General features: G+C 42.9%; 2 protein-coding genes across 2 annotated transcripts in view; both read right to left on the reverse strand.

Moving 5' to 3' along the window:
- Positions 1 to 2,353: 2,353 nt before the first annotated feature.
- Positions 2,354 to 27,722, reverse strand: part of METTL16 (methyltransferase 16, RNA N6-adenosine) — a 66,665-nt gene continuing 41,296 nt past the window's right edge. The window contains exons 9-10 of the mRNA XM_084863000.1: positions 16,520 to 16,696; positions 2,354 to 16,378 (exon numbers count right to left, since the gene is read on the reverse strand). Of these exons, the coding sequence (XP_084719126.1) occupies positions 15,755 to 16,378; positions 16,520 to 16,696 (801 nt within the window). The 3' untranslated portion in view covers positions 2,354 to 15,754. The remainder of the gene's footprint in view (positions 16,379 to 16,519; positions 16,697 to 27,722) is intronic.
- On the reverse strand, positions 20,208 to 21,178 carry LOC311610753 (basigin-like; the record flags this gene model as incomplete). The annotated part of the gene is given in 2 exon segments (XM_084862286.1): positions 20,208 to 20,362; positions 20,365 to 21,178. Coding segments are annotated over 2 exon segments (927 nt in total). The 5' UTR covers positions 21,137 to 21,178.

Raw genomic sequence — 27,722 nt, forward strand, 5'->3', positions numbered from 1 at the left:
GGAATACCAAATTGCTCCCATGGGGAGGAGTTTGACCATTTAATACGTGATTAGAACCACGAAAATCTTTACCTGAAACCCTGCTGTTCTGCTTTGGAGGAAGTTGCAGAAACCCAGGTAGTTTGTAGTCATCGCACAGGCCTGCTGAAGGCATATTAGAAGTATCCTGGTGCACATTCAGCTCTGTTGTCCCAATGCCAGCGGGCCTGGGCCCTCTCAGTCCTGGCCACAGCTTTCTCTCTTTGTTAACCAGAGCAGTGGGACAATGCCATTTGGTTTTAAGATCCCATGGCCTGGGCATCACCATCATACAAAACCAAAAAGCAAACCTTTATGAGGAGGTCTCTTTGGCCAACCACCCTGCCAGTCCATTGCCTTCCATCCCCACTGGACCTTAGAGGGATAAATTCTTAATTAGGGGACTATCAATAGAAGAGGGCTAGACCCATTGAAAGCTGGCACACAGGCTTTGCTCCTTACCTTTGAGGGAAATAAAATCTGCACATGCTCTGATGAAGTACCCTGTTTCCCGGAAAATAAGACAGGGTCTTATATTAATTTTTTCTCCCAAAGTTGCGCTAGGTCTTATTTTCAGGGGATGTCTTATCTTTCCATGCGCTAGGTCTTATTTTCGGGGAAACACGGTAGCTCAGTTGGTTAGAGCTCTCTCCGAGTGATTGTGAGTTCGATCCCAAGGTTGTGGGTTCGATCACACATATAATCAATGAATGTATAAATAAGAGGGACAATAAATCAATGTCTCTCTCAAATCAATCTATAAAAGAAAAAAATCTACTCAGATCCTGGTCAACGAGGAAAGGGGCTGTTTCCCAGCACGTCTACAAAGGACTCTGACCTTTCCACACAAAAAAGCCTGGATGCCACTGGCTGTTTATGATGAAGCTGGAAACGAACAGGTATTAAACATCCCAGTTTTCCCTTTTCCTGGAAGTAAATACCCTTTTCCTGGAAGGGCTGGATCTGTGCTGGTTTTGACACTGCTTCCTTTGAGGTGCCTGCAACCTGCTACCAGTGTTACTGGGCCTGGCCAACTGCAAAACTAAAGAACATGGCAAGTTTAAAGGCAATCTATAGCTGTATGTGATGGGGGAGGAGGGAGGGTACACAGTATATCTAATAGTGGACTGAAATAACGTTGTTGACCAAGTTCTCATTGTGTTTGGGGTAGGCACTGGACCATTCTGCCCAGTGACCCAGGATGCTCAGAGAGCTACATCCTGCCACCCCCTTCTTCCTCAGGTAGTCATGGCACACATACAGCTCTTGAAGACTCTTCTAGAAGTCCAATGTTCCTGACTCTTCTTGTCAGGGCCAGCTCTTTCATATTTAGAAGGCACCACTTTGCTAAGTAATATTCTAAAGACACTTTTTCTTTAATGGGGAAGCAGGAGATAAAAGTGAACAGATTCAAATGCCAGTCTCTCCCTTGCCCCCAATACCCCATCTGCTCCAGAGCTTAGTGGAGATGCTTGCTATTTAAAACAAACAGCCTTACTGGCTTCACATGATCATCTGTTTATTTGGGTCATGTGGGGACAGCAGCCAGGGGATGTTAGGCAAAAGCAAGAGTTCAGAAAGGAGGCTCTTTCTGGGCCTAGAGTTGCCCACAGAAAAATGATCAAACAGATTTATTTTCACCAACTAAGATTCCCCTAGATGGGGAATGAGCAGGTATCTCTGTCAAGGTAATGGACGAGGAATAAAAGGAGAGGGGAGTGAACAGAAGGGCTGTTTAATGTTTTAGCCTCAGCTTCCTGTTCCAAGGGGGTGGAACTAAGGTAGAAGCTGCCAATTGTATTCATTCAATTGAATGGGAAATTATTTTTTATGTTTTAGCAGAAAGGTTAGCACATTTTGGGAATGATCCAAAGCCCAGGCATCTCAAAAACAGTTGTTCTGAAGTTTCTTTGTGCCTTCTAGGTGCTTAGAGGGACAATAAATCAATCAATACCTTTGAGGCAGAAGAAACCTGGGCCATCATCCATCGATGAGTGCTTTTCATGAGATTTCTATTTTCAATCTTCCTTCTCCAGGCATGTGCACCCTAATGCCCAGATCAAATCCCTCAACTTTTTAATATGCTGAGCTAGAGACATTTCCTAATGAGACTATCTCCCATGCCCCCACTTACCCCAACAAAGCCATATATACAGGCATCCAGACTAGATCCCAGGTGTCCTAACAGTCCCTGCCTGACCTCTGAAAATTTGCAAGTGGCTTTACGGAGCTTCCCACCTATCATAATTAAAACAAGACCAGAAAGAGAAAGTCAGCTATGAGATGAAGAGGAAGCAGCAGACGACTAGTCCACCCAGAGACACAGCAGACACTATTCATTTAACAAATATTTATTGTGTGCCTAACATGGGCCAGCACTGGGCCGGGTATCCTTGTAGCCAAGGCCAGCTGATCCTCTGGTAAGCCAGAGTGGGGTAAAGGTCACAGAGCAGAACTCCATATAATACCCGCAAAAGGTTAGCTTTGCTCTGTACCACAGCGCTGGATGTAGCACAGAATCATATGATTACATAAAGACTCAGAGTACTGAGATACTCATTTCAGAAGGTTAGGGTCCCCAATAACAATATTTTTTGTAAGAAGGAATAAGAAAAAAGTGAATTTAAAGTAGGGTTAGCCAGCTGAACCTGATTCCTGATAAGCCTACACCGAATGATGACCAGGGTTTTGAATTATTTTATTAGAGGTGAATCCGAAGGGAGTACATACTCATTCAATCATCACCGAAGTGGGCCCTCCCATCTAAGTCTTTACTTACCATCCTCCACTCCTGGTGAGTTGTCAAAGGACCTTTCCTGAACCTACGAAACAGGAACCATCAAGTTCCACCTTGCCATCCATGTACTTTCCCCTCTTCATTGCCTCACACGTTGTCATAACTGGAAGAGGAGATCACTGAGTCCAAACTCCCAAGAGATGTCTGAAAGCTGCTCAGTGTCAGCTGGGAGAGAGGTGGCCTGGTTCTCCTCAGACTGTGTGAAACAGGCCAGCAAGGGCAGTGAGTCCAGAGTCCTGAAGATAGGGAGATAACCTCTTCCTTCCAGGCTAAAGACAGGAATAGCATTAACTCTGCTCAGTGGTGCTCAATAAACAAGCTTAGCAAATGAGTGAGAAGGCAAAGCAGAGGATCTCGGAGGACACTGCACTGCCTCAGGCCACTCTGAGGAATTAAGAGTTCCTAGCTGGGCCTGGGTAGGCAGGGATACTTCAGGGGGAGCTGGCCTAAAAAGGTGACTGGGGGAAGGGGCAGATTTTTATCCAGGCAACCGCCCTGGGTGTGGACACTGAGTAATAAGGAAAGATATGCAGTTCAAAAGCAAAGAGGGAGGAGCCAGGCACTATGAACTTTTCTGAGAAACCAAAGAGGCTAGCCACTGTGCAGCTAGAGACTTAGGATGTGGATGACTTAGGAAGGAGGAAGCTGATAAAGTGGGAAAAGGCACAAGGGAAAGGATGAGGGCTTCAGTTAGTCCTCTGGAGGGGTGCGGGGAAGGAAGCTGTGGCCGTAGAGTAAACTAATTCAGGCCATGGGAGTGAGACTGGACAAAGTCAGTAGAGAAAGGTAAAGTCTTACAAAAGGAGTCAAGAGCCAGCTGGATCAGTTGGGGTGGGGGTGTTGATGATAGGGAAGGCCCCTCCCAGGGTTCAGGGCTGGAATGCAATCGGTGCCCCCCAGAAAGGACTAAGTTCTACTGTCCCAGCAAGCCAAGCTCAGACCTAAAAGCAAGGCTGCAGATCAAGTCTTTAAAACCCAAGAGATCAGCTACCTGCACTCTAACGGACGCCCTTCCAGAAGACTATGCAAAGCCCAGAGTAGTGAGTGGCCTGTCACTGAACAGACTGCCTGGATCCAGGGTTCAGCTCCATGCCCGCAACCAGAATTCTTACCAAGGCCCCAGGCCCCATTGGGCGAGTCTATACAGGGACACTCTAGGAGCCACATGTCAGCCTGTGCCTCTCCCACCCCTTCAGGCTGGGAGACTGGAGAGTACATCCACCCAGCCTCACAGTCTGCTCACGTCCCCATACCCCCCAGAGACATCTCAGATGGCAGTGGCGGGGCTCTAACGTGTTACTCCGTGATAACTCTGAACCTTTTGTTAAACAGGTCCTTAAACCTCAAACCATAAACCAACATCAATTCAAGTGTTAAATGTAAAAAATGCCGAATAGAGCCATATAAAATATAGGCAGACATTTTTGTTGCTCCCAGGGTGAAGGAGGTGTCTACCCACGAAGGAAATATTAAAGGAACAGCCTGACAGATTTGATTACATAAACCCTCTAAAAGCTCCTGAACTGTAAAAACAAACAAAATCACCATAAATAAAAGGAAAAGGTTAATGACAAAATGGAGGAAAATATTGGTAGATGTGCCTTAGCAATTCAATAAAAAGAACACCTGGATAGAAAAATGAACACAGACATAATTTAAATTTTATAAAACAATATATGAATATACACAACATAAATATGTGTAAATATATGAAAATGTCTGACCTTGCCAATATCACAATAAAATTAAAACAATGAAAATATTCTTGCCTATATATTAAAAGGGTTTCTAAAAATAAGTTTGCTATCAAACATGCGGTAAACACAAGCACTTATAAAAATGTAAACTAGTACAACCTTTTTAGTGAGCAAATTAGCCAAATATATAAAGAACCTTTAAAAGCCTGGCCAGCTTGGCACATGGTTGAACCTCAACCTATGAACCCAGAAGGTCACTGTTCGATTCAGTTCAGTTTCTGGTCAGGGCACAAGCCCGGGCTGAGGGCTCCATTCCCAGGAGGGGGTGTGCAGGAGGCAGCTGATCCATGACTCTCTCATTATTGATGTTTCTCTCTCTCTCCCTTTCCTTTCTTCTCTGAAATCAATAAAAATATGTATTTTTTAAAAAAGAACCTTTAAAAATTATATCCTCTGCTTCAGTAATTCTTTTTTACTTTTCTTTTCTTTTTAACATTTAATGATTTTTAGAGACAGGGAGAGGGAGAGAGAAACATTGATGTTTGATTGGCTGCCTCCTTCATGCCCTACCAGGGATTAAGCCCAAAACCTGGGCATGTGCCCTGACCAGGAATTGGACAGGCAACCCTCCAGTGCAGGGAAAGAAGCCCAACCAACTGAGCCACACTGGCCAGGGCTGCTTCAGTGATTCTTACATAAACTTATACTAAAGTAATAAGAAACATTAATTTTTGTATAAAGATATTCACTAAAGCATTATTTAATACAATAGTGAAAAGCAGGAAACCTAAATTTTCAACAAGAAACAACTGGTTTAGTGAAGTAACAATCAGAATAGGGCATGTGAAGAAAACAAGGTTGTCAATAAACCAAAATATTAATGGGCAGTGTGATTACGGGTAATTTTTATTTTCCCAAGTTTTCTGACACAGACTAATTTTATAATTAGCAAAGGTTATCATAATACGTTGCTAAATGCAAAAGATTATGAAACAGTAATATATAATATGATCCTATATTTACTATTTAAAAATATATACATATATAAAAATACTAAGATAGATAAAATGTAAAATAATTCCATTTGAGTAATGGAATTGTAAACTTTTATTCATTATTTTATAAATTTTGTATAGTGACAATGCATTACTTTTATAAAATGAAATTATGTCAAAGGGGGGAAAATTTTCTGTGCTTTATCAGGAAAGGCCTCATACTTTTTTTTTTTTTTTTTTAATATATTTTATTGATTTTTTACAGAGAGAAAGAGAGAGGGATAGAGAGTCAGAAACATCGATGAGAGAGAAACATCGACCAGCCGCCTCTTGCACACCCCCTACTGGGGATGTGCCCGCAACCAATGTACATGCCCTTGACCGGAATCGAACCCAGGACCTTTCAGTTCGCAGGCTGACGCTCTATCCACTGAGCCAAACTGGTTTCAGCCATACTTTTTTTTTAAATCCTCACTTGAGGACATGCTTTTGTTGATTTTTAGTGCTTTTTTTTTTTTTAACCCATTGTAGGCCATAAGCATCTGTAAACTCAAACGAAGGACCTTCCACACACGTATCTATAAAAAAATATATATTTTCCTAAATGGCAGCCCTGACCAACTTTAAAGTCATTTTTCATGAGAATTTTCAGCTAAAAATATTCAAGAACACCTGAACTGTAATATATTTATTTTTATAATAGTCATTGCAAATTGTTTTTTTAAATTAAATTCAAAATATTATGGGGATAGTTTGGACTTTGGCAGTTACTTACTGATTCCAGCGAAAGAAAGGGAGAGGGAGAGAGACAGAAACATCAATAATGACAGAGTATCATCGACTGGCTACCTTCTGCATATCCCCCACAGGAGATTGAGCCTGCAATGCAGGCATGGGCCCTGATGGCTTGACTGTGACCTCCTGGTCAACGCTCAACCACTGTTTTTATTGATTTTAGAGAGAGAATGAGAGAGAAACAATGATCGATTGCCTCTCATATGTTCCCCAACTGGGGATCAAATCCACAACCTAGCTGTGTCCTGACCGGAAATCGAACCTGAAACCTTTTCTTGTACAGGACAATGCTCCAACCAACTGAACTACCTGGCCAGGGGCTCATACTTCTTATTCTCAACCAACCTGACCTATTGCTGTGGGTCTACTTCCCAACTAGTCTTTATTCTGAAAGCTGTCCCATTTTACCCCCCAAAGCATATTTCACCCCCCTCCCCCAAACCCATCTAAAGCTCATCTCTCTGATGCTTCGCTCGGAAGTTCCCCAGAAATGGTTCAGACTACCCTTAGAGTTCAGGAGAGATGAACAGCACTAAGGCAGTGGCACTAGGATGAAGAGGCTGAGCCTGATTTGGAAGATAATTCAGAGGGGGAAGATTTTAATCCTGGTACTGAAGGAGAGGGACAAGAGACAACTGAACAGCTGGGAGGATGTCTGTTGATCAAGACTATAGCAGCACAAGTTAAAACAGCTAAGATCTGGAAACAGCCCAAGTGCCCATCAGTAGATGAGTGGATAAAAAAAATCTGTGATGTATTCACACCATGGAATACTATGCAGCAGTAAAAAAGAAGAATCTCTTACCCTTTGAGACAGCATGAAGGGACCTGGAAGTATTAAGCTAAGTGAAATAAGCCAGTCAGAGAAAGACAAGTATCACATGATCTCACTCATATGTGGAATCCACCGCCCCCCCCCCCCAAAAAAAAAAATAAATATATATATGGAAGGAGATGAAAACTCTAGCCCTAGCCAGTTTTGCTCCATGGTTAGAGCATCGGCCCTCGAACTGAAGGGTCCTGGGTTTGATTCCGTCAAGGGCACGTACCTTGTTTGCAGGCTCGATTCCTGACCCCCACGGTGCGTGTGGGGGAGGCAACCAATCAATGTCTCTCTCTCACATCCATGGTTCTCTCTGTCCCTCCCCCTTCCGTTCACTCTCTCACCCAAGGTATTTTCCCCATTGATTTTAGAGTGAAAACTAGAAAAAAGGTGAGTGGGCAGGAATTAGACTTCAATAGTTGAAGTAAGTGAGAGTGAGGACAGTGAAGGCTGCAAATAGTTACAGTTCTAACACCTGCTGGTAGAAAAGATTCTACTAAGATTTCCCTAAAATACCGAATTAGGATTCATAATTAGGTAAATTTCTCACAAATCTGGATTTCTGACTTCCCTCAAAGAAATGAAAAGATCCAGGGGAAGTAAGAGATCAATCAAAGGACTTATATGCATGTGTATAAGCATAACCAATGGACAGAGACACTAAGGATGTGCGGACATGTGCTGGGGGTGGGGTGGCTGGGGGAGGTCAATGGGGGTAAAAGGAGACATTTGTAATACAATATGTAATTCTTTTCTTTAATTTGGAATGTATATATTCCAAATTAAAAAAAATGAAAAGATCCAACAACACTGGGCACCTGTTTTTACATGGCAATAACCAACAGGAACTGAATAAAAGCTACTTCCTTCTAGTCAGAGCTGAGCTATCCCTTGTTGCCTGGCCCGTGGGACAGAAGATGAGGAAGTACTGTACTTCCCTTTGTGGATAAAAAAGTCCTTATTAGTGCTTATCGAGGTCACTGAAATACAGGCCAGAGTTGGGTCCGTAATGTCCACCTTTGCCTCTCAAGGCAAGAATCCTGGGACAAGCCAGTTGGAATTAAGGATCCTGTCAGAGGAGACTAGAAACCCCTCAATTCCAGCCAATTTATGGGAGCAGGCCTGCCTCGCCCAGGCCCAGGCCCAGCTGTGCTCCCTGGATGGCCTTCTCTTTTGGAGGCAGCGGCGGCACATTTCCCTAGGGGCGGACTGGCTGCTAGAGCCAAGTCCCCCAGCTGAGAATTTCCTGGCTCTGGTTTCTAGACTCTCAGGCCACCCTCCCTGAATGGCTCCACCAGATGGCAGGCAGCCTTTTTTTTTCTTCAGATTTTGAGTTCATGCACCCTCTACCTGGGAAGACAACTTGCTAGTTTTCTGACAATTACTATGCTCTCCAGCGAGATTAAAAAGCACATCAGTTTTGTGTTCTGCATTTGAAATATTTAGTGCTGTCTACTAAAATATTTTAAAACCCTTCTTCAATTATTATATAATTAGGTATTGTGTGGGACTCATTACCTAATTATCAGTTATTTAGTTATTTTACATTGATTCTGATCCAACATGTACATGCTCTAGAATTTTATTTTGTGGTTTTACTAACTACTTAATGATCCGCACTACTGCCAAATACAAAACTCTATGAAAATTTGGTAGCATAAATTAAGAACTAATCACAAGTAATTTCACTCATTAAGTCTTTCTCATTGATCATAGGCTGGAAAATAATATAATTCAAAGTGCTAAGTGATTAGAACGGGTAAAAGATGCTTTTTGTCTCTTCCCTGTGTCAAATAATTGACGTCTCCTTCCCTAGAGGTGGGTCAAATTAGCGTGGAACTTTATTTCCAAATTGTGAGATCTGTTATCTTGGGTCTTTGGGCCTGAGTTCAAATCTCATTTCTTTCACTTGGCTCTGTGAGTAAACTTAGGACCAGTCACTTTAAGTTCTCTGAGCTTTCATCTCTTTTAAGTTATCACACAAGGACACCATACCACTTCGCAGGGTTACTAAATGATACAATTTATATAAAGACAGCCAATCAATATTGTTCACTTCTGCGGTACACGGAAGCTTCACTTTTGCTCCTGTTCAAAAAGTGATAGCATACACCTGCAATTTTATACTTGAGGCCTTGGGACTTTTCACTTGAGTGTACTGGAAGATTTCCTGCCTAGAAATTGAAAACTCAAAGAATACAAAGAAATGAACAAGTTGGGAAGCCCACTGTTAGTTTGCCCTTCCAGATGTTTTCGTACTTCTCTCACTTCACTGCAGCTCTAACTCCGAGAAGCAAGAATTCCTCACCTTTTGAATGAGGAAGCCTCGGCTTAGTGAAATGGACTTATCCTGTAAGTGGAACTGGAATGTAAACTGAGGTCTGATAAGCTGTGAGGCCTGTGCTCTTTTGTTTTTCATTCCCTTAGGGTGGCTAAATAGTGTAGGATTTAAACATCCTTTGCCCTCTTAAGAACAACTGTACAAGCCAATTATGCCAAGTTCACTCGCACTTTCTAGTTCATTCCTTCTTATCTCATTTCCCTGGCTCTTCCATTTCCCGGAGGAGAGCCCAGAGTCCCTGATATTTTTGCTTGAGCTGAGACAGGCGGGTAGGCTACATCTCAAAGGGCATTTGGTGGTGCAAGGCCTTCACTCAGCCACAACATAGTCCCTGGAGTAAAAGCATATCCTCCAAAAGGCGGCATTAGCTGTTCCAACCAGCAATTAAAATAATAAACCGCTGCTTTAGTCATCTGGGTGAGTCACCGCAGAGGATCTGAATGCCTTTACAGAGCAGAGCGGGAACTGTCTGGCATGTATGTGAGGCCCTGCTGCTAGTGGAGTGAGACCCATGTAGGGCTAATACTGTGCTGGCACAAGCACCTAGAGATTTGTGCTGGGAGCATCAGGAAGGTTTGGGACCTCAAAGGCCCTGCTCCAGGAGGCGGAAGCCAATTTATTCTACTAGCAAGCCACCTCTGAGCTTTACTGAGGTTACTGTCCATTCAGCAAATCCAGTCTCCCAAGCACCAGCTTCCTTTCTTAGGGGTGCTTCCCGGATGGCTATAAAACTGCTGTTATTGCCGAAACCGGTTTGGCTCAGTGGATAGAGCGTCGGCCTGCAGACTGAAAGGTCCCAGGTTCGATTCCCGTCAAGGGCATGTACATTGGTTGCAGGCACATCCCTGGTGTGGGGTGTGCAGGAGGCAGCTGGTCGATGTTTCTCTCTCATCAATGTTTCTAGCTCTCTATCCCTCTCCCTTCCTCTCTGAAAAAAATCAATAAAATATATTAAAAACACACACACACACAAAAAAAACACACAAAAAACTGCTGTTATCTTTGAGACTTTCCTACTCTCAGAGGGCTCCTTGGTTTTCCAAAATGAACCTTCTTCCTCCTACTGTGCAGATCTGTTGGGTGGCCACTTAGAACATCTGATCATGTGCCATACAAATAAGGGTGGATGGAACTTCTTCCTGAGCCCACACAGACCCCAGGGTTAGTAATATACATGTTCTACACAGAAACAGCCCCTGTGGGAAAGGAGGCCCAGACCCAGCTAACCTATTAAAATACATACCAACAAAGAGCCAACTGTGCCATCTATTCATGTAAACAACACATTACATGCATGCTAGTCAGCCAGCCAGATAAACCAAAAGGATGAAAAGACAAAAGAACATTGAAAACAGTTTCTTTCTTATAACTCTCTGTATCACTCTTTGTATAACAAGGCTTTTGGAAAGTTACTGTGTAAGCTCCCTAACCATCCACCCTAATTAACTAGATACCAAAAAAAAAAATTTGATCCAAAGGACTGACCCTACTTGGATATATTCTAGAGTAGCAGGACAGATGGAAAGAAAGAAAAATATAGTCAACTGTGACCATAAACATAAAAAGTTGAAAAATTATGTCCAGATAAAAACACCATAGGGTAATCAATTTTTCTCTTCTTTCTACCTTTATTTTTCAAATTTTATTTACATAAAAATATTTATCTGGGTAGCAAATGGGTATTTCAAGAAAATACCAAGCGCACAATTTGATCCATTCCCACAGTGCAGGTAAGGTGTTTGAAAAAGGGGCCAAAGGTGCCCCCGTGTGGCCACAGAGGAAAATGCTGTAGTTTAAGATGCTTTTTTTTTTAGTGTTTTTTTTTTTTTTTTTTAGTTCATTTGAGAGAGAAGGGAGAGGGAGAGTTAGAAACATCAGTGATGAAAGATAATCACTCTCCTGCATGCCCCCTACTTTGGATCAAGCCCACAGCCCGGGCCTGTGCCCTGACCAGGAATCAAACTGTGACCTCCTGGTTCATAGGTCAGTGATCAACCACTGAGCATGCTAGCCGGGTGCTACTAGCACTTTTTAAGAGGCTTTGGGTTTTCCATACCTTGCAGTTTTATTACTTGTAGAAGTTGGTGTATCACATCATAGTTATCAATATGAACCTTTAAGATTAGCTGAAACTCTACCACAGAGATGCCAACCCTGCTAGGACATGAAGCATTGCTCTGGTAAGTGAAAAACCAGGCAAGGATGTGGGGTGCGGGAAGCAAACTGTTGGAAACAAAACAGATTCCAAAGAACAAAAGCAGCTTTAGTCCTCCTTGGAAAACAAGTTCAGCTTCTGTTCCCATTTGAGTTGTAGAAGATCAGAAGCCAGTGCCAGGGACCAGAATAGAATTTAAGATCATACCACAAACATTTAATTCCATACCAACCCATCAATATGAACTTGACCTCCAGACATTTAAGGCAATTATCATTCAACACCATACATGGGTCAATAACTTAAAAAAAAAAATAAAATAAAGGTTTTTATTGATTTTGTTAGAGAGAAAAGGAGAGAGAGAAACATCAGATTGGCCGCCTCCCATATTGGCTGCACCGGGACCAGGAAATTAAGCCCACAAGGTGAGTATGTGCCCTGGTGCCCTGACTGGAAATGGAACTGGTGGTGACCTTTCAGTGCACAAGACAAAGCCTAACCAACTGAGCCACCCAGTCAGGGCAATGACCTATTTCTTTAAGGAAAATAAATTCCCTTTCCCCCTATTCCAAAGGTATGCTATCACATCACGTATCACACAATTATAAAGTACATGCATACCTAAAAGAATTTTTTAAAAGTATATATTTTATTGATTTTTTACAGAGAGGAATAGTCAGAAACATCGATGGGAGAGAAACATTGATCAGCTGCCTCCTGCACAGCTCCTACTGGAGATGTGCCCACAACCGAGGTACATGCCCTATACTCAAATTGAACCTGGGACCTTTCAGTCCGAAGGCCGGCGCTCTATCCACTGAGCCAAACCAGTTAGAACCCTAAAAGAATTTTTAGGTGTCTTTTAAAAATGTTTTCAGCCGAAACCTGTTTGGCTCAGTGGTAGAGCGTCGGTCTGTGGACTGAAGGGTCCCAAGTTCGATTCCAGTACATTGGTTGCGGGCACATCCCTGTTAGAGGGTGTGCAAGAGGCAGCTGGTCGATGTTTCTCTCTCATCGATGTTTCTAGTACTCTATCCCTCTCTCCTCCTCTGTAAAAAAATCAATAAAATATATTTAAAAAAAAATGTTTTCAATGGCCCAGCCAGCATGGCTCAGTGGTTAAGCATCAACCTATGAACAAGAAGTCATGGTTCGATTCCTGGTCAGGGCACATGCCCAGTTTGTAGGCTCAATTCCCAGAACTGGGCGTGCAGGAGGCAGCCGGATCAATGATTCTCTCTCATCGTTGATGTTTTTATTTCTTTCCCTCTCCTTTCCTCTCTGAAATCAATAAAAATATATATTTTAAAATGTTTTCAGTGTTCTCATTAGATATCCAAATGCAAAGACACTCACAGCTCTAGCAGTGGAAGCTTCCCTTGTCACGTACCCTTAACCTCCTCCATGACACCAAGCATAAAACCTGGGCAATGAAACCGGCACACATCTTTGGTCCTCCAGTTATATAGCTTATTCTCTAGCTCTAAAAAGGGCTCATACTGTGCCTGAAATACATTTTGATTAGGCAAGGAGTATAAATAAATGCACCACTGTTATAATATTGAAAAATACAAGGTATTAAATGAAAAAAAAAAAAAGCGTAATATAAAATACACAGCATGAGTACAACCAAAGTTAAACCCAATCACACACCTTATCTACAGAAAGAGAGACTAAAAAGAAATACTGAAATACCATTAGTGGCTATGTTTAAGAACGTTGAGACTAGGAGTGAATTTGTTGCTGTTTTCTTCCACTTTTCCAAATCTTTTAATGAGCACATGCTAGATTCTTCTTTAAATGACACAAACAGGCAAAAAATAAATTGGCCACTAGTTGCCACCTAACTCAATTACCCTAAAATTCTATCAAGATAGAAATTTACCTTGGTTTGAGTCTGGCATATGATTCAAATGTGTCATCAGAGGTCAATACAGCAGGCTGGTGTGGGTGAGCACAGGAGATTCCTGGACCAGAGGAATCCAGGGCTATGCATTAAATCTTGGTTCTGTGTGACCCTGGGCCAAGATGGGTCTCCTCATCCTGTCAAATGAGAGGTTGACTAGAACTGTGGTTCCTAATCCTGAGTGGGTTACTGACTGCTCTCTCTAAGTCAGGAACCTTCTCCTCGGGAACAAAACAAAACACATATGCTCACAGAGCTTTTTTTTTTTTTTTTAAATATATTTTACTGATTTTTCACAGAGAGGAAGAGAGAGGGATAGAGAGTTAGAAACATTGATGAGAGAGAATCATCGATCAGCTGCCTCTTGCACACCCCCTACTGGGGATGTGCCCGCAACCAAGGTGCATGCTCTTGACCGGAATCGAACCTGGGACCTTTCAGTCCACAAGCTGAAGCTCTGTCCACTGAGCCAAACTGGTTTCGGCAATCTTTTAAAAACAACCCAGGTTCAGCTGGCATGGCTGAGTGATTGAGTGTCAATCTATGAACAAGGAGGTCATAGTTTGATTCCTGGTGTGGGCACATGCTAGGATTGCAGGCTCGATCCCCAGTGAGGGGAGTGCAGGAAGCAGCCGATCAATGATTTTTTTCCTCATTATTGATGTTTCTCTCCTTCTCTTTTCCTCTCCGACATCAATAAAAATAGATTAAAATTTTTTTTTTTAATAAAATAAAAACAATCCAGGTTTATGATTCTCTTGAGGCTCACGGACCAGGTTAAGAACACCGATGGGTTAATATGGTATCTTCTGCAGTTATAGGGAGGTATGACACAATCCCATTTTCATTTCCTGTATCTCTGCTGAGGGCCTGGCCTAGCTACTGCCAAAATATGCCAAGGTCATCAGTATTCTGCCCTAACCAATAGCCACCTTTCTAAAGTGTGACTTAACTACTCTGCTCCGGTCTTCTTTGTAGGGAACACGGGATGCTGTCTGGCACCATACTAAAAACATTTCAGACTAGGTAGAACACTACACTGCTGAAAGTGAAGCTCAGCAGAGAGTACCCTAAACACCAAGAGAATAAAAAAAGAAACTTTTCCCAGAGGCATTCCTGCTGAGCCCTGACATTCCAATGAGAAAAGTGTTTTAAGAACATGCTTATGCTGGCCTCAGAATTCTCCTATGCTAACAGCATAGGAAATAAAAGATAAAAGATACAAGTACTTTTTCAATGTATATAAGTACAGAAGGGATTACTAAGGAACCAATATAAAAGTAGTAACTGATCAGCTACAACTGATCTGCCAATAGATGAGAATTTCTTAAGCAACCTACTGCTTACTCCATTTCTTATTTTTATCATCATTTACACAATCAACCTCAAGAATATATTGAGGATTCAAACAGGAGGGACAGTCTTCAATTCAGAATTACTCTTATATTAAAAACAAAACGAAGCTCCATTTCAAATGTCATTATTAGTAAAACTACTACAAACAGTACTTTCAACAGGTTGGAGGTAGGGGTATGGCTTCATTCTGTCGTGTCTCAGTCACGCACATCTGGGAGTTTTGCTTACCTCATTGTTTCTGGAATAAGCAACATCAAAATGGACATGAGTCAGGAATGTGCCGTTTCCAGGCGCTCCCCAGAGCAGCCCTCTCCTGGCATCACTAAGCTTCCTCTCCCTGACTCTCCCTTCTCCTACCATCCGGCCAGTTCTTTCCCTAGGACTGACTCAGAGGCAGGCAATCACATGTACCCAGAGAAAGTCTTCAGTCTTGAAGGTGACTCTGGAAGAGGGTACAGAGCCTTCTGCCCAGGTGTACTGCCTCCATTTGGGGGACGAGAAAGCAGGATGCTCTGTACGCTTCTGACCCAGACCAGATTCCAAAAATAATCCTTTTGGCCTCAGAGAAGCAGTCTAAAGCTAAGGTAATCAGACTAACCCAGGTTTAGATCCATTATGAGTTTTCTAATGGCTTTTTGTTGATGCTGATAATCACAATTCTTCCTCCTGGACTACCACACTACAATGCCCTGTAACTTAAAAAAAGTGGATTGGGGGGAGGTCTAAAAATGAATTTATTTGTTTTTGTTTTTAAAGGTAATTCCACATAATGCTGCCAATAGGCCCATGACAGAATTCCTCTTGCCACCCCACAGGCCACTGCAAGCAAGCTGCTTTGTAGAACTTTTCCAACTGTGCAAGAAGTTTGGAGTTAACTGGCAACAAGCCTTAAGATCTGGTTACGTATATAGGTACAAAGCTGGTTCATCAGATCCCTGTTCTGACCCTCAACCCAGTGCATTTCAACTAAGGCATCATCGACCTCCTTCTTAATGTTTATCAAACACTTGAAAAGGTAATGTCCAGCCACTCCTTGGAGAGGGGTCTCTTTTTCAGACACTGGGCTGGTGAGCTGCTCAGAAGCCTCTCGGTCCTGGGCTCCATTCCTAGAGCCTTTACCACTTTCCAAAACCTCCATGTCTCCCCTTTCCTCACTCCTTTCATCCTCCACGGGTCCTGGGTTTCCTTCCTGGGAAAGCGCCTCCTGGGCTGGGCCGTGGCCCTCCACAGAGGCTGGCTGGCCTTCCCGGAGAGCAGGCCCACACAGGACACTGTCCCGGGGGCCCGGGGCCACGTCGTGGCTGCCGCCGGACTCTTCGCGGGGGAGCTTCTTCTCTTCCAATGCTTGGATGACGTCCTCAGGCGCTCGAGGGACTTCTCTCAGTTGTCTCACTCGTTCTCTTTTCTTTCTCCTTAAATGAACCCAGGAGTTTTCTATGGCTGTTAGGAAAAGGCTAACTTCCCCCTTTCCACACGGAACTCGTTTATGCTGGACCTATTTAGAGAAAAAAAAACAGAATTTTATATGAAATCACTTTTTTAACTCTCAAAACACCCCTCCCACCTCCCTTTTTTTTTTTTAAAGGAAAATAAAGTAAAAGATATAAGTACTTTTTCAATGTATGTAACCAGGTACCTTAAGATCAGTGAGAATTTTTTCAATCCATGTTGTCACAACTACTATGCCTTCTTCCACTGTCTCAGAGCCCAAAGAGGATGCTTTGAGGGATAATTCTTTCATCACAGACGCCAACACTACAAACGTGATGGGTTTCCTCGGCTTCTCTAATTTTCTTCGCTTACTTGGCGGTGACTGAAAGAAAAAGGAGGAATGGGAACAGAGGGGAAAGTTATAGAAATAATCGAATGCATTGTAATGAACCCAGGGAAATTCCCATGACTTCTGCTATCAATCATAGAGCACTCAAAACACAAAGGCTTTTCTTTGACATGTTTTTTTTTTTAATTAATCCTCACCCAATGCTATGTTTCTATTGATTTTTAGAAAGAGGGTAAGGGAGAGAGACAGACAGAGAAAAACATCAATGTGAGAGAGAAACACCAATCTGTTGTTTTCCTCATGTGCCCCAACTGCGAATCAAACCCAAACTCTTTGGTGTACAGGATGACACCCAACCAACCGAGCCACCTGGCTAGGGCTGCATGTTTATTTTTAATATTTAAGTATTTAATACTTAACTCTAGAAAATAGGTTTAGCACCTCCCCATTTTACAGAAGGGAGAACTAAGACAGAGAGACTAACGAGCTCAAGGTCACATAGGTAGTAACTGCAAAGTTAGGATGTGAATCCCAAACCCAGGTCCTTCTGCTGCCATACCATGCTTCTGGCCATCAGTCTGTAACAACTCCTCCAATAAGTAAATGTCCTTAATCTACTTGTGCCCCAAATGGGCCTGTATATACTTCCTTCAGGGCAACACAAAAACCCTAGGGGCACTGTGTTCTTTTCTATGAAGAACTGCATGGCTGAAAAGCAGGAGAGGCACAGCTTGTGAGATCACATGCTAGAATGACCAGGGTACCAGGATCACATGGGCAGATGAGAAGGACTGGTGAATCTTGTCTAATGTTCAAGCCAACCAACTGACCAACTAAGCACTGCCTCTTAGTTGGGGAGAGGGGACACCAGTGCAGATGAGAACAGTGTTTGAAAGCTGGTTCATCTTCCTGTTTCAAGCTCAGAAAGTGAATTATACTCCATCCACTAGAGGGACTCAAGTTCCACTTTATAAGCCAAAAGACATTGTTGGAAATTATTTCTTTTCTTTTCTTCTTTATAAAAAATACATTTTATTGATTTTTTACAGAAAGGAAGAGAGGGATAGAGAGCTAAAAACATCAATGAGAGAGAAACATCGACCAGCTGCCTCCTGCACACTCCCTACCGGGGATGTGCCCGCAACCCATGTACATGCCCTTGACCGGAATTGAACCTGGGACCTTTCAGTCCACAGACTGACGCTCTATCCACTGAGCCAGACCGGTTTTGGCGGAAATTATTTCTTTAAAGTAAATACTTACTAAATGTTTTTTGTTTATTTTTAAGATTCAGCTAAGACCAGATATATTATGGATACTTTATTTTAAGAGACAGACAGACTCCTACTTATTGACAAAATTTATCAAAACTTTAGAAAAATTAAGATAATTCTAAGCTCAGTTAGCTCTCCGGTCAAGGCACATACAAGAACAACCAATGTGCCCTGACTGGTTTGGCTCAGTGGATAGAGTGTTGGCCTGAGGACTGAAAAGCCCCAGGTTCAATTCTAGTCAAAGGCATGTACCTTGGTTGTGGGCACATCCCAGTAGGGTGTGTGCAGGTGGCAGCTGATTGATGTTTTTCTCTCACTGATGTTTCTTTTTTTTTTAAATATATTTTATTGATTTTGTACAGAGAGGAAAGGAGAGAGATAGAGTTAGAAACATGGATGAGAGAGAGTCATCGATCAGCTGCCTCTTGCACACCCCCTACTGGGGATGTGCCCGCAACCAAGGTACATGCCCTTGACCAGAATCAAACCCAGGACCCTTCAGTCCCCAAGCCGACGCTCTATCCATTGAGCCAAACCGGTCTCGGCATCACTGATGTTTCTAACTCTCTATCCCTCTCCCCTCCTCTCTGTAAATTTTTTTTTAAATCAATAAAAAAACAACAACCAATGAATGCTTAAATAACTAGAATAACAAATCAATGTCTCTCCACTTTTTTTTCTTTCTAAAATCAATACAAAAAACAAAAACAAAAACAAACAAACCTGAAACAAAACAGTACCTTCTTCTCTAATGAAGGAAGGAAGATAGAAAAAAAGCATAGTAGTTTAGATATACATCTGTTCAGTGAATATTAAGTGCCAACTACCATATACTGTTAAAAAAATTATAGAATAAATGAATGAATGTATGATTCCTGCCCTCAGGAAACTTCTAAATTAATAGATAAATCAAGATGTCTGTGGCATAAATAAATCACACAAGCTTGATTTTTATATATATTTTAATGTTTTTATTGATATTTTAGAGAGAGAGGAAGGGAGAGGCATAGAGAGATGTAAATATCCGTGAGAGAGGAACATCATCAATTGACTGCCTCCTGCACACCCCCTACTGGGGACCGAGCCTGCAACCCAGGCATGTGCCCTGAATGGGACTCGAACACTCCACCTCTTGGTTCCTGGGTCGATGCTCAACTGTTGGAGCCACACTGGCTGGGCAAAATTGATTTTTAAATCAATATTTAAGTCAAACAATATGTTCGCATTCAAGGGAAGTCTTTGCCTTAAAATGGTCACTTTGAAGGGCCAGTTATTACATTACTTTAAGAAATCATGTTAATAGTTTTAAGAAATACCTTCCAGCTATTTAAAAAAAAAAAAAAATCAAACCCAGTTTTAAAGCACAGAGGTATTCTATTTTGGATATTTCAAATTAGCTATGTGGGCTTTGAAAGCAATTTTAACAAAAATCCTAAACTCCAAAATGAGAGTTCCTTTAGGAATTAAAAATCATTAGAAACTGAAACCCAAATAAAATGGTTTGATAAACAGCAACAGAATAAATGTAAGACCCACCACCTTGGGGAGGGTTTGGGGTGACTGGTACCAATGAACCTGTACAGGTCGTTATCCTACCTAATAAATAGGGAATATTCCTCTTTTTTTTTTTTTTTTGGAAGAGGTGGGTCAGCCTTTATTGGTGAGCAGGCAGGTGGGGTTGGGGGCTCCCATGTAAGTCAGGATGCTATGAAGGAAGAAACCTCAGGCCCAACTGGGGAGGGGCTTTCTTCAGTCACCATGGGCACGGATGCGAATGGGACTGTTACAGCAACTCGCACCCCATGATGGTCACCCAGACCCCCCTCCTCCGGCGTGGGGATGGCCGGAGCAGGGAGGGGATACTCTGAGGGGCGGCCATGAAGTCAGGCTGTACCAGGTCACACAGACCTGCAGTGATGTGATGGGGCTTGCTGCAGGCAGGCAGGACACCAGGCATTGTGACCTGTGCCCTCCTGAAGAGGACAGTGAAGTGGCAGAAAGCAGCCTCAGGAGGTGAGCTGTGGAGGGAGGCGTCACAGGGAAAAGCCAGTCTGCCCACCACAGCCCCCCGCATGACGGACTAGAGGCTAAATTAAATGCCCAGGGGACACCAAGGGTAGGGTTGGGGGGTGCAAGGAAGGAACAAGGAGGGGATAGGCAGGGGATATCAGGGGCTTCCCACAGAACCTCACAGCTCCCCTGGAGTGCTCTTAAAAACAAAACAAAAACAAAGCCCCTAAGGAATGGAATTCTACAGAGGAAACCCTAGCTTAGCTTCTTTTAAAAATAAGAGAAAACATGTGATTTGAGTTAACAGTGTGGTCTGCTTTGCAGGGTAGGTTTCCTTTAAGGGGAGAGGACTTGGAATGGTGTGACCACCAGGAACGCCTCACGCAGTTGGCGTTCCTCTGGCGGACATTCTTGTCTTGTCATTCACGTCCCCGCTGCTCTTGAGCGGAGCAGAGCCCGTGTCCTCGTCATGCAGGCCCTGGTCCGGCTTCCGCCGCTTCTCATAGATGAAGATGATGGTGACAAGCAGGAGCGTCTCAGCCGCGATACCCAGGAAGGGCCAGAGGGCAGCGAAGCGGGTGCGTACACGCAGGGTGATGACGGCCTGGTCGGTGCCCTCGGTGTTGGTGCCATTGCAGGCATACTTGCCGGGGTCTGCTGCCAGGTCTAGGTTCAGGAGGTGCAACTCCGTCTTGGTCTCCGAGGACACCACCACCTTGCCCTGGGACGCGTTGGTGAAGACCTGGATCCCACCGTCCTTTATCTTGTACCACAACCAGTCGGTAACTGGGGGGAAAGAGTCAGACTTGCAGGCCAGCACAACTGTCTGTCCTTCGGTGGCCTGCTCTGACTTCTTCACAGTCTTAATCTTGGGGGGGCCCTTCACATTCACGCTGGCGGTTCTGCCTGTAGGTTCCGAGAGGAAGGTGCAGAAGTACTGTCCAGAGCCCTTGTGTGTGTCTACCTCATACTGCGTCGTCAGACTGGTCTCCGAGTCCTCCTGCAGCACTTTGTCCTCTTTCACCCAGCGGTGTCCCAGGATGGCAACGTCACTGGAGTCCAAGGTGCAGGTGAGACGTGTTTTGGAGCCAATATCAAGTATGGAAGTCGAGATATTGCTCCCGGCCCCGGAGCCGCTCTTGACGCCCAGCAGGACAAGCCCCAGAACCACCAGTTGTGCCGCGGCCATATCGCCGTGGTCCCCCTAAATAGGGAATATTCTAATTGACCCTCACACCATTGCAAAACGGCAGCACCCACAGCCAATAAGGAAGAAGTATGCTAAGTGACCGCCCCACCCTCAAAGATGGTGGCACCCTTAGCCAATAAGGAGGGGAAATGCTAAATGAGTGCCCCGCCCTCAACAATGGTGGTGCCCACAGCCAATGAGGGAATGTGCTAATTGACTGCCACGGCCTCAAAGATGGCGGCAGCCACAGCCATAAGATGGCAGCGCCCAGTCCCCTTAGCTCCGTACACCTGCCTCTGGAGTCCCCCATTCCCTTTAGCCCTCCAGGGTCGGCCAGAGGTGCAGGCAAGCCTCGGATGGTGGCTGCCCAGCTGCAAAAGGCTCAAGTAACCAGAGCTGGCCAAAGCTTCCGCTGCCGGCGGTGGCAGCAGCAGAGGTGTGATAGGGCAGTCGCCTTCCTCTGATCGCCGGGTCACCTTCCCCCCCTGAGGGCTCCTGGACTGTGAGAGGGGGCAGGCCGGGCTGAGGGACTCCCTCTCCATTGCATGAATGTTCATGTACCGGACCTCTAGTAACTCAATAAAAAGTGACAATCTAAGAAGAAGGGAAAAAAATGATTATATACTAATGTAGAATTGTAGTTAATTCTGTAAGCTGCATTTTGGGAAGAGAAAGGTAAAAATAAAAAAATAATAAAAAAAGAAGAAATGATTCTATAAAAAACAGAATTAACCTTTTTTATTATTTATAAAATTAACCTTATTACTTGTGTCATACTTTGTAAAAATAGCAATGGAACCAAATGATATAGCGTATCTTCTCAAATTGTCAATTTGACTCAATAGTAAAATTATTTAACTTTTAAAAAGTGAAAATAAAAACATATATTATGGAATAGAACACAAAATTCAAATAGATTTTATTTTCTTTAAAAAAATATTTTTATTGATTTTTAGAGAGGAATAGAGATAGAAGAAACATTGATAAGGGAGGAACTCTTCGACTGGCTGCCTCCTGCAATACCCCACTGGGGACAGAGTTCACAACCTGGGTGTGTGCCCAGACTGGGGATCAAAGTGGTGATGCTCTTGGTTTCTAGGTCAACAATCAACTGCTGAGCCACACGGGCCAGGCCAAAATCCAAACAGATTTTTAGAAGAGGAGATTTCAGGAACACTGAATGCTTCCTGTGAACTTCTTTATTGCCACCTGGATGCTCAGGGGTTTGTCAGTAACTGTTTTCTGCTCTAGCTGGTACCTCAGTCTGAGAATCACTTTACCACATCACTTGTTCCTTTACTTTCATTCATTTAACAGTTATTTGAGGACCAGACACTATGCTAGGTTGGTGCCACAGAAAAGATACAATGATGGGAATATGGACAAAGTACTATAAGGAAGACAGGAGAAGGATCCCATTGGAGCTTAGGAAGAGTCAGGGCAAGCTTTATAGAAGGTAGTATCCGAACTAACTTGAAAGATGAGGAGTCTGATGGTCAGAGAGGAATCTCCAGGCAATTTTTACTTATCTAGTGACTATCTGGACATTCTCTTTCTCTCTTTATAAAAAAATATTTTTACTGATTTCAGAGAGGAAGAGAAATAGAAACATCAGTGATGAGAAGAATCACTGACTGGCCGCCTCCTGCACGCCCCACACTGGGATCGAGCCCGCAACCCGGGCATGTGCCCTGACCAGGAAATCAAACTGTGACCTCTTGGTTCCTAGGTCAACGTCCAACTGCTAAGCCACACCGGGTGGGCTAGACATTCTCTTTATGTATAAAAAAAAAAAAAAAAAAAAAAAAAAAAGGAACCTCAGAAAACAGTAGTGCAACATTACTAGAACATTAAATATGGGGAGGGGGTGGGAAATGACAATACAGTATATTTTACAGGTACTGTGTTAAGTACATTTAATCCTCAAAACCCTATGTGGTAGGTATTATTATTTAACTCTCATTTTATAAGTGAGGAAAATAGAAGCTTAGAGAAGTTAAGTAACCTGCTCAACATAAAGCTAGGTAGAGGCCAGCTCACAAAAGACATTTTCTATACGCCATGCAATAGTTTTGGTGTGATCCACCATGCCAGAGTTAAACAAATTACCAATACAAAGTATGTCACAGAGAAGGTTATGGAGAATACAAATACAAGTCCAGAGATTTCTATGGGCTGAATGGTTAAGAAGGCTTTATACAGAGATTGGAATTGTCCTGGCCTGCCGGAGAGGGAAGTCCGAGGAAAGGGCCAGACAGAGAGCAGACTGTGAGCCATGACTCTGGAGTCATGTCAGTAGAGGCCAATATAGGAGAAGATAGTACAGTCAGAAAAATAGGGAGTGATTAGGATGGAAGGGAAAATTAAGGACAGATTTGGGAAGTCCAAGGAGCCAAATGAGCTATACTTCCCACTGGCAGTAAGTAGACACCCCGGAGTTTTTGAGCAGAATGGTGAGCTAAAGGATGAGCCCAAGTGACTCTGACAAGAGAAGAGAGGCCTATAAGCAAGATGATGCAGGCCTACATGAGCAGGCTATTACACAGCCAGACTGAAACAAAAAGCAGTACTTTGGAAAGCAGAGTACCAGAGTGACTAAGCGTATAGGCTGTGAAGTCACACTGATCTGGGTTCCAACCTGTCTTCTTAGAGCCTCCAGTTTACTCATCTAGTAAGCAGGAATAATACCACCTAATTTACTTAATTGTTGTCAGTTTTCTTTTTTTCTTTTTTTTTTTAATATATTTTATTGATTTCTTTACAGAGAGGAAGGGAGAGAGATAGAGAGCGAGAAATGTCGATGAGAGAGAAACATCGACCAGCTGCCTCTTGCACACCCCCCACTGGGGATGTGCCCGCAACCAATGTACATGCCTCTGACCGGAATCGAACCTGGGACCTTTCGGTCCGCAGACCCATGCTCTACCACTGTGCCAAACCGGTTTCGGCTGTTGTCAGTTTTCAATAAAATGACAATATGTGTGAAGTAAACCATTCAAACAACAAAGACTATATCTAGTGCTTCCAATCTACTAAATCTATTAATGTCCTACTTGCAATGTTGCACCTTAGTACAAGTTCTACACCAAGCATGTCAAACTCAATGGCTAACACGGGTCAAATAAACATGTATGTTTATATGGGCTGCAAAAATTAAAAGCTTCAATTTTCATAGAAACATAGGTTTATTTCGATAGAGACATGCTGAATACAAAGGGCTGAAAAAAATGAGTAATTGTTAACATAAAATAATAGAACATTTTAATAAAAATTAATATTTTTCTTGAACATTAACTTACCAGACACTGAATAACTGCACAAATTAATAAGCGTAACTCAAATAAATCTATTTTTCTTGTTCGAAAGTGAAATATTTCCTGTTGCACACACCAAACAAGTCATTACAAGACCAATGACATGGCAATCAACTGCTAAAATATTTGCTGCTAATATTAGTGGAGAGAAATGGTGCGCCTGAATGTAAGGCGCATAAGGGAAATGAATGCAACTCGATTATAGTAATCAGTCATTATGGAACATTGTAGTTCGTTATTAATAATTATGTATAACAGGATATTGTAAAAATTAAGTTATGGAATTTTTTTAACTTCATACATACACACACACACACACACACCTACTTTTTATTGATTTTTTACAGAGAGGAAGGGACAGGGATAGAGAATTATTGATCAGTTGCCTCCTGCACACCCCCCACTGGGGATGTGCCCGTAATCAAGGTACATGCCCTTGACTGGAATCGAACCTGGGACCCTTCAGTCCGAAAGCCGACACTCTATCCACTGAGCCAAACCGATTTCGGCTGAAATTTTTATTAAAACGTTTCTTACATACCGTTATATCGGCTGGGCCACAAAAATATTTGTTGTGGGCCCCATACAGCCCGTGAGCAGTGAGTCTGACATCATTCTTTTTCACATTCAGGAAAATACTTACTGAGCACCAACTATGAGTCAGACAACAACAATTTCTCCTCCATGAAGTCATCTCTGACAAACCCAGCTTGAACTGCTGCCTTTTCTGAACTCTTTCAACCATTCTGATCCTTACCATTCATTTTTGCACTTACACACAATTCTGAATCAATCCTTCATGTTTTTCTCTCCAATAAAACTAATCATCATTGTGTCTTTGGTATTACCACAATGAATAAGTAAATAAGAAGAGGGTCCTGCCGAAACTGGTTTGGCTCAGTGGTAGAGCGTCAGTCTTCGGACTGAAAGGTCCCAGGTTCGATTCCGGTCAAGGGCATGTACATTGGTTGCAGGCACATCCCCGGTAGGGGGTGTGCAAGAGGCAGCTGGTTGATGTTTCTCTCTCATCGACGTTTCTAGCTCTCTATCTCTCTCCCTTCCTCTCTATAAAAAATCAATAAAATATATTTGAAAAAAAAAAAAAAAAGAAAAAAGAAGAGGGTCCTTAACTTTGGTTTTGCTCAAGAGTTCAGCTCCCTAATCATCATATCTATTTTATAATGTATAACTTGGTACAGTACTGGTTTTCAAACCATTTCTTAACAGCAAATCCTTTTAACAAATATAATCTATACATAAAATTGCTAAAAGCAGGTCATCTCTGGATAAAATGAGCAAGGCCTAATGTACCAACCTGATGTGTATCCCCGACTGTCATCCTCTGGGGATACCTAAAAGGAATCTGGTACTAGTTTGAAAGTCTATGGAGCCTGGCCTCTGTAGCTCAGGGATTGAGAGTCACAGTTCGATTCCTGGTCAGGGCACATGCTGGATCTCCAGTAGGGGGCGTGCAGGAGGCAGCTGATTAATGATTCTTCCTCATCATTGATGTGTCTATCTCCCTCCCCCTTTCTCTCTGAATAAAAAAAAAAAAAAAAAAAAAAAAAAAAAATTTAAAAAGGACTTCTAAATAAAAGCCATCCCACTAACTTGGTGTGCTTATTAAAAAATAAAAAAATAAAGCACTGTCAGGAGACCCAAAACTCTGACACTAACAAGGCTGCCTCATTAATGTGACCTCTTTCCTCCATGTGATCTCCAAAAGGTCCTCTGGTTATTACTCTCTAGACGGGAAAGTCCCAGGAAATATCTTGAACGCAAGGGATGGAATTTTTAAAACCAGAGCTGCAATGTTTATACTAAGAGTGCACAACTTGCTAGAGCCACATCACTTTTCCTTTTTCTTTTAACAGGCGTCTAGCTTCTGAAAGCTAAGCTAAAAGAATGCCTGGAGCAATTAGAAGAGAATCTGGGACAAAGGAATTCTAAGTGGCTTGTTAAAATTCTGTAAAGAGCAGTCTTTCCAAGATGCTTCCTTATATTCATCATCAGTCAAAAACGATGGTACAAATTCTATCAACACTAGGACTCCTCATATTGTTACTAAAATAAACACAGACAAAAGCAAAGGGCTTAGTGTAGGCACTGAATGAGCAGTGAATTAGAATTTTTCACCATTCAGCACCAACAGAAAGGAGTCAGGTCTGAGATAAGTGAAAACAGAAGTTGCCATAGTAACTCACACATTTACCCTAAAAAGGCCGGACTGGGGCTGGGGGGCTGGAAAGTAGGTCAATATTTCTGCCTAACTAGCTCCATTTCTTGGCTTCCTCTCCTCATCTAAAGCAGCATCCTCTTCCTTCCCTACCCACTATAGGAACAAGGAGGGAGAAATCAGGTGATAGAAACTCCTTTAAAAAAAGCAAGGGGTGAGGAAAGGTCCAGCAGAGGGAAGGTGAACTAAAAGGCCAGCCCACTAAAAACCTCAGGAGGGCCGGGACTACCCCTGGGAAAGCAGGTGCTGATCAAGGGCTCCAGTGCTAAGAGACTGTTGCTGGGTTACCACAAATCAGAAATTGCCATTTTCCCTGTAGCAGTTTTTTTGCACCTAATGGAACACTTGGGAATGCATTATTAACAGCTTTGGGTTGGGTTAGTGCTGGGCAGGGATGAGCACTCTGGCATGGAAGAAACCTGAGACCCTTAGCAACAGGCATTCTTTGATGGTTAAAACTACGAATTAGGCTCAAGGATGGCCTAACAGACAGAAAAGCAAGGAGGGAAGCTTAGAAGGTTCCTTTTCAAAGTCAGCTGATTTTGCTAACACAGAAACAGTGCCCTTTGATACTCTGATCTAAAATAGCTACTATCCCAAGAAGGCGAGGGCAGCCCTGGCCTCTGAGATGATGTGAAGAGTGCCAGAGCTCATTATCAGCTCTTCCTCTGCAGCAGAAAGCATTCCGGAGCAGGTGCAGTTCCACTTCCCTGCGGCTGTTAGTGTTTGCATGGGAATAACCCAAGGCATTGGTAATGATTTTTAACAATTTGGTGTTAGCCGAAACCCGTTTGGCTCAATGGATAGAGCGTTGGCTTGGGGACTGAAGGGTCCCGGGTTCGATTCCGGTCAAGGGCATGTACCTTGGTTGCAGGCATATCCCCAATAGGGGGTGTGCAAGAGGCAGCTGATCGATGATTCTCTCTCATCGATGTTTCTAACTCTATCTCTCTCCCTTTCTCTCTGTACAAAATCAATAAAATATATTAAAAAAACAAAACAAAAAAACAATTTGGTGTTAAAGCCCTGGTATTCT

This window comes from Pipistrellus hanaki, assembly GCF_964339955.1.
Source record: "Pipistrellus hanaki genome assembly, chromosome: 16".
In the NCBI taxonomy this organism is placed as follows: Eukaryota; Metazoa; Chordata; class Mammalia; order Chiroptera; family Vespertilionidae; genus Pipistrellus; species Pipistrellus hanaki.